This window comes from Manduca sexta, chromosome 26 (genome assembly GCF_014839805.1).
Source record: "Manduca sexta isolate Smith_Timp_Sample1 chromosome 26, JHU_Msex_v1.0, whole genome shotgun sequence".
NCBI lineage: Eukaryota > Metazoa > Arthropoda > Insecta > Lepidoptera > Sphingidae > Manduca > Manduca sexta.
This window is the reverse complement of record NC_051140.1, coordinates 2,340,754-2,355,834: the sequence shown is the minus strand read 5'-3', so window position 1 is coordinate 2,355,834 and position 15,081 is coordinate 2,340,754. Positions and strand designations below refer to the sequence as shown.

At 32.9% G+C, this 15,081-nt stretch overlaps 2 protein-coding genes and 2 non-coding genes across 7 annotated transcripts in view; 2 read left to right on the top strand and 2 right to left on the bottom strand.

The window, feature by feature from the left end:
- The first annotated feature begins 3 nt into the window (after positions 1 to 3).
- On the top strand, positions 4 to 3,959 carry LOC115452723 (zinc finger protein 2 homolog). The gene is made up of 4 exons (XM_030181317.2): positions 4 to 1,089; positions 1,472 to 1,605; positions 2,092 to 2,203; positions 3,479 to 3,959. The coding sequence occupies exons 1-4, from the start codon at positions 121 to 123 to the stop codon at positions 3,794 to 3,796; spliced, it is 1,533 nt and encodes a 510-aa protein (XP_030037177.2). The 5' UTR covers positions 4 to 120; the 3' UTR covers positions 3,797 to 3,959.
- Positions 3,064 to 3,137, bottom strand: Trnai-aau. Its single transcript has one exon. It is a non-coding gene; the product is annotated as a tRNA-Ile (tRNA).
- Positions 3,960 to 4,696: 737 nt separating the features above from the next.
- The window catches only part of LOC115452722, a 62,673-nt gene continuing 52,288 nt past the window's right edge, over positions 4,697 to 15,081 (bottom strand). For all 4 annotated transcript variants that reach the window (XM_037443422.1, XM_037443421.1, XM_037443424.1 and 1 more), the window contains one exon: positions 4,697 to 10,810. In XM_037443422.1, coding sequence (XP_037299319.1) covers positions 10,618 to 10,810 — 193 coding nt within the window. In that variant the 3' untranslated portion in view covers positions 4,697 to 10,617. The remainder of the gene's footprint in view (positions 10,811 to 15,081) is intronic.
- Trnai-aau lies at positions 12,739 to 12,812 on the top strand. The gene has a single exon. It is a non-coding gene; the product is annotated as a tRNA-Ile (tRNA).

The following is a 15,081-nucleotide window of genomic DNA, read 5'->3' as shown; positions in this document are numbered from 1 at the left end:
GTCAACACTGAAGTTATGTCAAACAAGTAAATATTGATTTGTTAGTGTCATATCATTTTATAACAACAAGTATTTTTAGATTAAAGTGATAATAAAAGAATAAAAAGTGTTTTGTGAAGAATGTCGCGTAAAGCTATTCTCCTCGATAGTGTGCAGTACAATTATGAATATTTTCAAGCCAATAACGTTTGTAGATTATGTTGGAGTCTAGATGCCAGTCGAGATATATCAAGAGATTCAAAAATTGAAGTAAATAGTCCACTTTATGACAAAATTATGTATTGTTTAGACATTGATATTACGCATAACAGTAACGTGAGCAAAATATGTTGCAACTGCATTGATGAAATTGAAAGATTTTATGAATTTAAGTTGTTTTGCCATGAGACCGACGCGAGACTTCAACAGGTAATTCAAGGCGAAACTGATGGTGACACAATGGCAATACAGATTGAACATTTAGAAAATATCAATTTGGAACTCTGCAGTGAAGACAATGAAATGGAAATGTTGGAGAAAACAGAATCAATACCTCCAGTTACAATAATTGAAAACAGAGAAAAAATATTTGATGACATTCAATCAGTTACAGATGCGACACAATTAAGAAATAGCAACAAGAAATCTAATTATATGAAAAAGAAGACAGAACTATCTGATACAATTAAAAAAAAAAGGGTAAACAAAGGCAAAAGAATAGTAACATTCTGCACTGTATGTTGCTTAGAATTGGAGACTGTGGAGAAATTGTCAGAGCACAATGCAAATATCCATGGAGTTGAGGAAAATGGAACATCATTAAAATGTTTTGGTTGCGATAAGAGGTTTAGATCTAAAAAGACACGAGCTTGTCATGAATTAAAGTTCTGCAAGGAATTGAAAGATGGGTATAAATGTGGTGTTTGTGGGCGTTTTCTGCCTTTCCGGACCATGCATAAGAAGCACATGCAGTACCATTTGCAGCACCAGAGCACCGACCTACCTGATGATATATTCAAATGTAAAAAGTGCAACAGTCGATTTGAAACTAATGAGAGTCTCGCCAAACACATGGTGGAACATGAAGTCAAGAAGAACTTTGTGTGTGAAGTAAGTCATGATACTCCAAATTCATTTATAAACCAGAAACCAGTGATGCGGTGAATAGTAAATTGGCTATAACAAACAAGACTTCAAATTCTATCCAATTTACATGATCTAGAGATGTTTGAAGGGTGGTATTGAACCGAAAAACCTTCACAGTTCCCTGTTATCAACCTGTAATTATCTTAAATATCTAACAGACAAAATTTTAGGTGTTGAAGCAAGACCACCTGCATATAATTGAACTATATAGGACGCCTAGTATCAAATTGCTAGCTTCAAACCTTATGGCTGACAGATACGCCCTCATGTGCGTCTCTGGTCTGTAGTGTATAAAACTCTTATGTGGAGGCAATAAAATGCAATATGCCATATCCTGTGTTTGCAGACGTGTGGTCGAGTGTTCACGCGGCACGACTATCTGTACAAGCACATGCTGACGCACACAGGCGTCAAGCAGCACAAGTGCCCGCACTGCGACTTCCAGGCAGCGCAGCGATCTTCTCTCACCGTACACCTGAGGTCTTAATGCTTGTTAATTCTTTATACTGCAGTAATTGTTATTTTTATTGTACAAGTGTATAAACAAATAATGCTGCTCCTCTGATTATAAAAATATTTTGGTTACAATTTTTTTTTTATTTATTAATGCAACATTATGTTATTAATAAATCAAGAATACCTGTAATATAGTAGAAAGAATTGATTGAATGTTATACAAAATATTGTTTTGTGCAAATATATTTAATTCTTCTTATAAATATTTAGTTATCATTTTAAATCAAGGTGAATTTTTTTTAGGTTCTAAAAATGTGGTAAAAATCAAGTAAAAGTGAATACTATAATAATGCGATTTAAATACTAAATAAAAACAATATGATAAAAAGCTTTTACCCTGTTTTCGCATAGGGTTATCATTTTTTCTTTATTTGGCTTATGTAGTTTATGCGAACAGCGGTCTGTCCTCGACTTTCAGGTATATTCTTATTATGTCTTGTATTGTGGTAGGAAGCATACGGGCGAGCGTCCGTACAGCTGCGACATGTGCACGCTGCGCTGCGTGTCGAGATCCAACCTGAACGCGCACCGCCGTCGCCATCTCCTTATCAAGAACTACGAGGCAAGTGCTCTCATTCAACTTTAATTAATATGCGATGACAATTATTGTAACAAATAAACGTTGTCACTTAAAATGAAAATATTTTGCAAATTTTTCCCGTACAGAGTGGGTTTTTGAGATGGGGTTGCAAGGGCAACCAGCTTGACCGCTGTTAGTATTAGACAACTTTCTTAAGTGTCCTTTATTTTTAAAGACATTAACAACTGAATTCACAGATTTTGAAATATATGTACAGTCAGCATGAAAATGGGCAACCAAACCTTCTGCTTGTAAGGATCCAAAGATTATGGGACCATGATGTTTTAGTACTTTAATGGTAAGAAATTTGAAAAAAAAACTTTCTCCATACATTTTGTAGGAGATGCTAATCCAATTCTCTTTTGAAACATTATAAAACTTCGTATTTAGATTAGATTAATCCACAAATATTAATAGAAATATATTTAGCAATAGCCTATTTTCTTGCTGACTGTACCTATACATATGTTCGAAAATGTCTTCAAAATTATGGAGTCTCCTAAGAAAGCTTTCTTATATTTTTAGGAGTTTTAGGTATATGCTCCTTACTGGCCCATTTACAAAAATCTACCTCTATAATATCTTGTTGACAACGTAAATAAATTCCGAAACACCTAAAAAAATATCATGTCAAAAAGATGTCAAATACACCTCGAGAACAAAAAAAATGAACTACCAACTCTACTATGAAACAGAAGCACTGATCACAATAGAATATAATTTTAAATTTTTCTCTAAGATGTGGAAGATACTTTTGCATGCTACCTATGTTTTTATTTTACTTTTAATATTAATTTCTATTATCTTAAATTAAAATGTTCTGATATGACAAAACAGCAGTGTGGCCCATGAGGGGATCGAACCCGCGACCTTCGCGTTATTAGCACGACGCTCTAACCAACTGAGCTAATGGGCCGGTGATCTGACTGTCCAAAAAGATGATTGGGATCTACGACCTAGATTTGTTTCTCATCAACCTATATTTGGGCTGGATAATATACTATACTTACTTAACAATATTATAATGGTCAATGTAAAATTTTGAAATTCATTTATATTAAGAAAATCATATTGCCATTTTATTGATGATTCAATTTTAAAGAAATTGTCGTTTCTTTTGTATTTAATTTAAATTTCTTAAGCACCAAGTTGCGAGTAGCTCTCATCCTGCATAAAATAAAATTAGCATAAGGAAAATTAATTTTTAATTTGTTTTATGTGTGAACTTATTCATTTGCGTAATTTACATTGTTCTAGTGTTCAATTTGCAACAAGAAGTTTGGATACAAAGTAAGCCTTGAAGAACACATCGCTTCATTTCATGAAAGAATCGAGCTTCATCCATGTGAGCATTGTGGCGCCACCTACAGTCGAATTAGGGGCTTACGGCGACATCTCGCGACTAAACATGGGAAACGAAACAAGCAAGAAGAGGAGAAGATAACTGAAGTTGTGGTTGAAAATGTGCACAACGATCAAGAAAAGGAACCTATTATAAAAAATTTGAGATATGAGCTCAAAGAAGGTGATTTGCTAATGATCAAGAATCCAGATTGTGAAATTTTCATGTCGTAAGATGCAAAAAAAATATATGTTCAGATAAATAATAAGTAAACTTGTAAAAAGCATTGGCGGATTTTTTTTATATTCCAATCAATTTCACTAGTTACATTATGTCATTGTACCTATGTTTACTCGAATAAGTAATTTATTGCCATAAATGTACGTAATAACCGTGTATGTGTTTCTATTTACAGCGCCATCTTTTCGCAATTTGAATCAAACTTAATTTTAAAATTTCTTACAAATGTATATTTTTATTCTTATTCAAGCAGATTTAGAGACATCTTTTGACGAGTAGTTTAAAGTGTAGTTTTCAATGTATCAAAAGATAGCGTTGACAATAAATTTGTACCATTTTCGTGTCATATGGAAACTATCTGTGGTCACAGTATAATAATAGTAGGTATTAAGGGATTTAAGTGACTACTTTGTGATGCAGATAAGTGTTTCATTCAAGTATAGCGCGTAATTACATTAGAAAGGGATATACAGTAAAAAATAAATGTAGAGATAAAATAAATAATGTCTTTTGCAGCTGGAGCAACACAGCCAGGTTTACATTTTTCCTGGGTCAAAAAACAAATTCTTTAATTTTCCAATAAAAAGAGTACCCTATATTTTTATTCAGTACATACACTATCAGGGGCAAATTTCAACAAAATCTGTTCAGTAATAGCTGTATTTTTTCCTAAAAAAAATCCAAATAATTAATCTACGCAGCTGCCACTTACGTATGGCTGTATTATGTGGCATATCATCAATATATTACAATAATTGCGTTCCCAAATAACTTTGCTATCCAGTAAAACCAAATTTAATGTCTTACTTCTTGAAAAAATAATTATGAAGCGAAATGTAAGAAGTGTACGAATTTACCCCAACATCCCCTATCAGTGTGAAATAAAAACTCAGTTAATATTTACATTATTTTATTACAATACAGAACAAAAATAAAAATTCTCTATTAATATTAAAACATGTTTGAACATCGCTAATTTATTTACACTACAGAAGACAGTGGCCGGATATGGTTGTAGAAAAAGTATTTATTCCAAGCATGTCGGTTTGCAGAATATAAAGTTTTATAGAAGTCGAAAATTAGTTTCTCTGAATGTAAAAACAAGGACATCATGATATAATGAATGCTATTTCATACATTCTGGAGGTCAGTGGAGAAATAAATACAGTGCTATAAAAGGACGTTTGTAAGAAACAACACATTATACTTGGAACAAACAGTTTTCTTTTTCTTTCATGGATACAATTCTATGTAAGCTGTAAGAGCGACGCTTTAGTTGCAAAGCCTGCGTTGCTCATATTCGGTTCGTGTTCTAATTCTCTTACGTAACTGCCAATGTCTTCTTTCCTACTCAAGAGCTAAAGATAATATCTACATTATAAAACTTTTATGAACATTAAGTATTAGTGCCAACAAACAGAGTTTTCCATAATTTGTTGTAAGTTTTAATGTACAATGGGAACATATAAATAAGTACGCAGCCAAGACAACTCTCTAAAGCATTGATACCCAAGGTGATCCAGGTTGACCTCTAGGGATCCACGGGAGACTTATCGAGGGTTTACTTTAGCGTGACCAAAAATGGAGGTCCACAATTCGTAAGCGACCACGAAACCTCTTCTCTAAAGCTTTGGTCAAACAGCGGACGGGCAGGGACGGCGATGCGACGCTGACGAGACGTAAACAGTCGTAATACATAAGTTAATATAGAATTTGTCACATAGACCCGTCGCCTTCGGCCACGACTTCATCTAGATATCCTGCATCGTCCGCTGAGAGCACAAGAGTGTAGTACGCCTCGTGTGGCTAATAAATACGGCGCGCCAGGGGTTTTGAGTTTCGATGGTGCGAAGGCATTTATTGATTCTGTTTCCAATAGGTCTATATATGGCATTCAAAGCGATAGCAGGTTCCTCCGCCAAAGAAACATCAAGTCTAAAGTTTGGAAGGTCCAGCTATGCTTTAGGAATGCTGTTAGCCACATTATCACTTTGACTACCTTACAAATATCGTTTCTCTATTTTTGCGTACAGGGATTAATAAACTAAAATCTCGCACAATCCAGAAACTTTGTTCCTGCGGCTTAGCACTACTGGCTGACTGCGATCTTAGATTATAAACGTGACCAACGATCTCAGACAACGATTTATCAGTAAACTTCATAAAATTATTGCCGTTAAAAAAAATAAGTACTTAAAGTAGGCCAGTTATCGCTTTGGTAATATGGAAGACAAAATTGGATTGAGTTTCATACGACGAACAATGCCGTCTTTCTCTAACGCTGTATTTCGATATTGCGCCTTGCGAAGGTCAAATAAACTTTTAAAAGGGTCATTATTATTATATGAACAGTTTAAATTATTTGTCTGTTTATGGTCCTTCAGAACTTAAGGACCTTAATACGCGTCTCTGTTGCTAAACGGAGTTAAAGAGTTGCTGATATGACCCTAAAATTTATGTTTGATATCATTATTTAATGGAAACACGAATAATTATAGGAAGACGGGCTGATATAATGATGCTGATCGTTGAGGTTGTAAATATAAAAAGTGTTACCACTCATAAAAAAGAAAACAATTATGAGGAATAAACATTGGTCAAATCAAATGGAAGCCGTAGTATTAACACAACCACTTTTCAGTTTCTCTATTTATATACATTTCTTTTATGAATAAATACCCGAAGTAGTGGAACAAATCTTTTTTACCAACTTATACTACTCGGTACTAGATGGCGCTAGTTATAATTCAATCGGAAAATTTCATGATACTTTCTTATTGTTACAAATTTATACCTGGGATTACGCATTTATTCTCATACGTGCGTTATTATGGCTCAATATAAATTTTTTCTTTGAATACACACGATGAACATGCATTCGTAAAATAATAAATTATCAAAGATATATTCCACTACAGGTGCCTCAAAAGCATATTATTATTTAAAATTTACTAGAAGAGTAACAATGTAGCTCCAGGGATCCAACAAAATCGAAAAAATAGGACTTTAGGTCTAGAATTAATCGCGTTCGAATTACTTAAAAAATTTTCGACAGCAGTTCATTATTTTGTTGGTGTCTGAATTCTGCATGTGAATTATCCGATATGATATTTTTGGTAATTTGCCTTTTACGGGTATCATTAAGCCTTTCAAAGAGACTTGAGGAAGATCATGCTGCATTGATACTCCCCTACACTACGTTAGTCGAAACACCTACCATACTAAGTACAATCACATTAACTTACAAGTAATGTACACAACATATTGTCTGCAGAGGAACTTTAAGACTTAGAAACTAGCTACTGACTTTCTATACAATTAATTTTCAAGTTTTATACTACCCGCTAAAATATTAGGAATTATTTTCTAAACCCCATTTGGCACAAAACGGACTTTGCAAATATATTTTGGCGGTTTAACATTTTTTTTTAAATTCTAGACTTTTTTTATTCTGACAATCTAGCACTTAGTGATGACAGAACAGTGCTGTCGAAATATAATATCGTTTAACATTTTTTAGAGATTGCCAAACGTATACCGCCTGTTTGATGATAAGACGAGCCACTATGATGGGTCTCCCAATATTTAACTTCATCTTAGCGGTACATAAATATTGAGTACGCTTCTATCCTTGTATGAGTATTTGAATTATCATCTACTTGATGTCTAATAATGGCAATAAAAAGATTCAAATTAATTAATAGGAAAATTTTCCGTTACTAATTACAAATTCGTGGGATGTTTGTAAATCCTGGATAATATTTACAATAAAGGCCATTTACAACATTGATTCACGTTGCGTGCATGTTTAATTTGGGGCAAGTAATATACATTTTTTACTTTTTAAATTACTGGTAACATTTTATTGCTTTCAATTTCAAATTATTGCTTTTCATTGTTGGCAGTTGATTTGATAATTATTAAATTAAATACTTAGATATCATGATGTAGATTTACACGTTTGGTTTTACTTAAAAAATTATGGCTGAATCCGAGCAATAAAAAATAAATAACTTTAACTTGCAGAGGAAAAATTGCTGATGTTATTTATGGATGAAAATTATTGCGTAGCTATAATTACATATAGATTTTTAATAAAAGAATTATTCTATCAACTGCCATATAAAAAATATTAGAAGCGAAGTGTTTTTTCAAATATGAATATAATCATTATAATTCTATTCTTTCGCATATATAACTAATCTTAAAGCTATATTATTACCGAGAATAATTCTCTTATATGCAAGAATCATTGAAAATTAATAATTACGTCTTACCCTTGGCCTCAGCTGGTTTTAATATTCTAAATAAAGTTAACATGGAAAAAACGATTTCAATGCTTATATATGTTTTAGATTTATACATATTTAATTTTTATTATTTTTAATGAAATTATGATGGAATTCATTTACCTCTCCTATTTGAGTGTCAACGAGGACCCTAATGGCGGAATTAAAAGCGATGTGACGACAAAGCCAAAGATAACAAAGTGTTTTGGTCATTGAAGTCCTATAACACAAGGCAATGATGGTTAAAAAACCAGAAATAGGACCCATTATTCAGCGGGATACGCACATGCAGTTATTTATATTAATCAGAGTTCAAAGATTATATAGAACGGACATTGGGAACATTGTCATATAAAAATTTTGCTCTCATGCGATAGTTACTCAATCTACCGCCAAATAGCAAAACACCAATGTCAAATACTTAATATTTTTTCCATATCGTGATTTGGGCTTTTTTAATACGCATATATAGGTAAATGTGTTATTTTTGTATTAATATCTAAGTACGCTGTAACATCTTGTTACTCGGACATTCCAAATAAGACAACGACTTATTACCAATTGGTAACAACTTATGGAGCGTGGCGTAGCACAGCAAACCAGGGCTTGTAGTCATTAAAAAAGAAAAAGAAACTTAAGCCCTTCGCACAAATTAGGGCCTGATATCCGATCTATAGCTATACTGTTTAATGTCTGATAATAATGAATATAGAACGCTTTCCAGCACAACTTGGGACTTGTGAGTGAAGCTACGTCGCAACGCGCGCCGCAAAATGATCTTGATTACTCGTGAAGTTATTCTACAGCAATATACTACGATTTAAGGATAAAATTTTATTCTAAGTACTATAATACCTACAATCCACTTTCATCTAAGACCTCGGTCTAGTAGAAATGACGCTAAAAGCTGAAATGTCAATGTATATGGATGTCTATAGAATCGTAACGCGACGACTAGTGTACCGTATATCTCAATAGAGCTAGATAGCGTAAACAAACTTCTTGAATATTTAACCATAGACTTAAAATACCGCTAAATAATATAATAACCGCCATTTTCAATAAATGATCCCAAACGCTGTGTTAGATTTGTCTCAAATATGGACCAATCAAAACAAAGGGCTTTTGACAAGCTTACCAATTAGTTAATTTGATTGGTTCAGTCTGAACTTGGATTAAAGATTAAGAGAACAAAGGCTATTAATCTTGGTTCGTATCTATTTAGTCTCTGTATCCTGAATTGCATATTGTCTTCCTCAAAATATTCACAAAAATTTACATCACAGAGTCGTTTGTTTACACTGCCTGCGAGCCCTACTGAAGAAATAATATACTTCTAACTTATTCACGAATAAATTATTATTATTAATTTTCATTTATAATATTTACAATGATACATATAAATTTATTACGGAAGAAATAAACATTTTGTACGTATTTACACTTGTATTTTGCAATAATTTTGTGACTTAATTTTTAAAACGCAATATAACATAAATAACTTAAGATAACATTTAAAAAGTTATTGTAAGAATCAACAAAGTACTCCGACACACTTTATATAATTTGCATTGTGCAAAATACAAGCAGTAAATAAAAAAGTTATATGCATTATTTGAAGTATTTTAAAACTGGCAGTGGAAACGGAATCTCACATTTGTACAGATTACAAAAATAAATAAATATCTATTTTACGTCTTTAATACATATGTTGCTATAAATATTCTATTTGCAGAAATATTATGTACTAAATAACGTCATAAACGAAATCACAGAAAGATGTATACGTTACAATTTATTATTCCGACGTAACGCCTTAGCTCTAAATAAGCATTACGCCAAAAATCCTAAAATAAAATATTACACAAATTGGCTTTAAATAAACATAATAGTTTTATTTTTAAATATTGCTCTCTGATGACAGTAACAATCAAAATAAAACTGATAAGGCGTTTAAATACCTTATATTTGTTTTATAACAGGTATTAGGTCCAAATTAATTTGGGATTTATAAATTAAAATAGTTATAAAATCGCGCATTTAATTTCAATAATATAGTAAATCATTGTTTTTCTAATCTTGAAGTTGTATTATAATAATGTCAGAAAGAGTTTTAAGGTTTCTCACATTTTTTTTTGCGATAACCATAATAAAGTTAAAGTCTTAAGTACGCCAACACTAATGTCCCCAATTAACATAATATTTTATTGGAAACCAGAATAGTTGGGACATCGACGGGTATTAGCAAACATTTCCTCATTCCAATTTCAAAATGTTCATTAACATCTTTACTCAAGTGGATATTCTTCAAAATAAATGCTTAAATACAGACTTGAAACTTTTGATGTCGCAAAATACCTGAGTACCTGACTTTTTGAAATACTTTGCATTTAAATAAATATCTATCAGATTAGTTAGTAAATTTCGTAAACCCCATTTCAAATTCGACAATAAGCAACACGCTTCTGAAATAAATCTACCACGCCCCACGAATGAGGAGTAATGCCATCAACGTCACATCATGTCTAGTAAGGCAGGTTGTCCCTCAGGAAGGCCTGCTTCATGTATCCGCGGCGCAGACACTTGCCCCACCAGGAGCGCTGCGTGCACATCTTCACTGGTTTCAGGATGAAGCACTTCGTCTGCACCACGTTGAAAAACAGCTTCCCCACCATGTTGGAGACGGGCGTATCGGCCAGTTTGAGGCAAGCGCGGAACCTGCGAATATTGATGATCTAATTAGCTGGTTGTAAAATTGTGGGTACAATTTTTGAGACCTATAAGTTTCAATCAATCAATCAATTTATTTATTTTGCAAATATGGGTACATTATTAGATGGCGTATTTTATAACATAGTGTCTTACCATATTTAGTCGAATGACATGCAAAAGTTACAATACAATGTGTTATAACATCATTTTATGTTTTTATCCGGGCTCGTGATTTATTTATTTGGTAAGCACATTAGCTGCTTTACAGCTGATGCGTGTGACATACTGATTAATATTAATAACTAGTCTATTTTTGTAAGCATTTATTGAAGGTGCCATAAGAACAGTTTCTGGAAGTTTGTTCTAATAGGTAACAACACGATTCGAAAATGCTTCATTGGATTGCCTTTAGAAGATTGGTAATCACATTTGGCGACAAATGTGTTGCAAACCAGGCACATCATATGTCGACATGTGACAGTATAGGCAATCAAAGGACTGTATGAATAAACAAAATCTCACCTTTGACTAGGATCTTAGTAGATAAATAAATAAAGCATATTCTGTTATTTAAGCTCTTGTCGTAAGCTGAGTTAGCGTTTAATAAACAAAACTGAGCTGTCAAAATCCGTCTGGTGTGACTTAAGATACCATTTGAGTTGTTGTTGATATGTCTTTAGGAAAAAGGACTATCTTAAGATGTTGATTTAAATTTAATAGCATCTCAGCTGATATCACATTCCAGAGTGAAACTTAGTTGCGTCTATCGATACGACTCTAAGTAGCCGAGTCAATGATTCCCAAAATTATGCCTACTTACTCTAAAGTTATTTACTCTTAACCTCAAATACTATTCGCCAACTAAGCTTTTTTTTATTGCTTTGAATGATAAGACGAGCTTGCCGGTCACCTGATGGTAAGCGATATGACCACCCATAAACAGCAGGAACACCATCCATCACCTTGAAATACAAAGAATTATTTGTTATTCCACTGCGCTCGCCATCCTGAGACGTGAGACGTCTCATTATGTCCAGTAGTTACACTGGCTATAATGTCCTTCTACCGGAACACAACAGTGATTACACACTGCTGCTTAATGGCAGAAATAGACATTGCGCTGGTACCTACCCAGGCAGACTCTCACATTTGTAAGACCTACCACTAGCAAAAGCAGCTCCGATCAATACGCCGTTTTTTATGTAAGTTTATATTATTACCTTCGCATGCAAGTTCGAGAGTTAACGTGCACTAAAATCACTATAAATCCCGGCAATATCGAAATCTGTCGTCGCAGTTAAATTCATATTATCTGTCCCAAAACTGTAAATGTCTTTGGTAGAGCCTCCTGCAATTTTTAATGCTGCTATTACCTACATGGATATGTCATCACGTGAAGCTTATGCAAGATAGACAATCTTGAACTTATGTTTTGGATATTGAAATAAAATATTTTACGAATTTTATCGCGGTTTTTTATATTATGAATGTCTTCCGACGTTTTTAAGACTGCAGCCTTCGTAGTCACGGTTGTGAATTGTTGGTCATCCGAAAAGTTAAAGTTACAATATCTAACATGAACAATGTTACTACATTTTACAATTATACAAAATTTTAAATTGTTTTAACTGTTGACGGTCTGATCTCCAAATTGAATGGTCTTTTAGATGAATATTAAATTAAGCGATGTTTAATTATTTTTTTTCCTCACTTTTATTATATCAGTGATAAGAGACGCTGTAGAGTGTGGTGTTCATGTATTTATGTGTGGCTGGCAAAGGGTAAGGTTGGAGTCTCGCTATTTGTTACGATGGCCAATGTTTTTGAATCAGAACATGAATTGTTATATATAATACATAAATTCTAAGTATTAATCTAGAATGGCAATGTGGAGTGGTTGGAGGTCTATTTAAATAGACTCATATAAGTTCACCGGCCCATTAGCTCAGTTGGTTAGAGCGTCGTGCTAATAACGCGAAGGTCGCGGGTTCGATCCCCTCATGGGCCAATTATTTAAATTCCTTTCTTTTAAAAATCTTTTGAAAAAGAAACTTGCGTGCATTCTTCTTAATTTTTTTTTATTTTATGGCACAGGAATACTAATTTTGTGATTTTTAAAAGACGCCGACTTGTATACTTTTCAGAAGAAGAGGCCATCGTTATGTCCATAAAATATTCAGTTAAAATCCTTTAATATCGACATAAAAGGCATTAATACTATCCGCTAGTCCGAATTCCGTGCGCGCATATTGTCGCCATTTTATGGCGCGTCGTAAATCGGCGGGAAAACTGCTCGAGCAACTGACGTTTACAGAGATGCAGTTATTGTCTATGGTTCTATAAAAAGCTGAATTATATGCCTATGGCTTATCTATACCCTATAGCTATGTTAACTTAGGAATCAAATTGCTTGGCGTATTTATGAAATATATTTTTTATACATATTTAATAAGTATGTGGTAGTTTTAAATTCAATAATTATATTCTTATATATAATGTCATTAAAAGATTTCCCACTTATAAAATTTTATAAACTATAGGTACTATAGTAAAACTATTTTTATGTCCAAAAAACGATCCAATTAGCGGCTCGCAAAATAAGCGTATAACATTGCGTATTTTTGCAGCATATATTGTAAATCTTGTAATTACACCAATGGGTTCGTAATACTCTTTAAACTGTTTCCCGACGTTTGGCCGCTCCTAATCTTTGTTAAATCCTCTAACAACCGTAAAAGGGCAGCCGTAAGAAAAACACGAATTGTTTCACGTAGGATTGGCAATAATGTTGCCGTTGACGAAATACAAAAACGTGAATAAAGTATATAATACAGTAAAATATATTATGCCGCAATTTAAATTAAACAGTTTGGTACTAAGCAGTTTTGGGTATGAATAATATAAGTCCAAATCTTGAAACGGCGCTCTTTATACGTATGTAGAAGGCGCAATGACAGTATATTGACATCAAAAGGTACTCGTACTGTAATATATTTTAAAACAAAACTCTAATTAGAACCTCATAAAGGCTGCTTTCTTTTTAAAAAATATATTAAATTACAAAAATTATGAGTTCCATAATTTATAGAAATATCGACATTATTTAGCTTCTGTCACGCCTGTATTTACATATATCTAAATCCCTCGAACGTGTAAAGAATTGTTAAAAATCTGTATTTTTCGCGTAAACCAGTAGCGCTGGCAATACCGATAGTAGCTGACAAAGCTGCTGTGAGTGTTGCGTTTAACGAACGCTCTGAGGGCTCTTTGTTCGGCCACAGGTCGGACACAGAGTAAAGATGACCTAGACACGGCAATGATTTTCAAAATTATAATCGTATTTATTTTGTTATTTTTAAGATTTTTAGATGCGTCTCCTGGTTCGAAATATGACATGATATCTAAAGAATTGTATGAGGTGCTGTATTATAAATATTTTTTTAACGAACTACTTTACCTGCATTGTTTGTTAATTCATTTTGAAAATGCTGCATAGAGCATATTATATCTTATGAGACATGTACTAAGATATAAAATTGTATGTAGTTCATGTATGGCTTCTGTGACGGCCTAGTCATTGTCTGTTTGACAACTAAGACCGGATTAGACTGCTCTCAAGCAAGACAAGCGTGTAAGGTTTCTAGGCCTTGACTTTACATTATTGTCGTTACGTGTTATTAGCGAACATCATGTTATATTATAAGAAGATAAGCAATACAGGAATACCACATCGATAGTATTATTACAAATTTTATTTAAGAAAGTCTCAAATATCAGAGTGACACTTCATGGTTCATAGTCTTCTAATGATTTTTATAACCTCAAAAAAGAAGTTATTACTTATATTAAGTTATTATATAAAATATTAAAATAATACTTAGTTAACACCATGAAACGTCTTCGAATATAAAACATCCTTTATTTATTGCCTAAATTCAGTATGTCTCTCAAAATATAAATCCCAAAATAATTGTGCGATACTTGTAAACATTTTAATACAAACTATAATATAAAAATGAATCGCAGAATGTTTTGCTAAGCGCAAATCTCGAGAGCAGCTCAACCGATTTTGCTAATTCTTTTTTTATAATATTCTTTGAAATACGAGGATGGTTCTTACGGAGAGAAAAATTTAAAAATTCCCTGAAAAAGTCTAAAAATAACACTTTTCTATATTCCCATATAAAGGATTCGTAATAATACTTAAAAATCAATTTGAACTTTAATACCATATCATAAAGTTTAAGTGTTAGTGAAAACATAAGGAAGGCAAAACA

Coding starts and splice junctions, on each gene's coding strand:
- LOC115452723 (XM_030181317.2), top strand. CDS start 121: ATGTCGCGTAAAGCTATTCTCCTCGATAGTGTGCAGTACAATTATGAA. Junction 1,090..1,471: donor AGAAGAACTTTGTGTGTGAA/GTAAGTCATGAT, acceptor CTGTGTTTGCAG/ACGTGTGGTCGAGTGTTCAC. Junction 1,606..2,091: donor TCTCTCACCGTACACCTGAG/GTCTTAATGCTT, acceptor GTATTGTGGTAG/GAAGCATACGGGCGAGCGTC.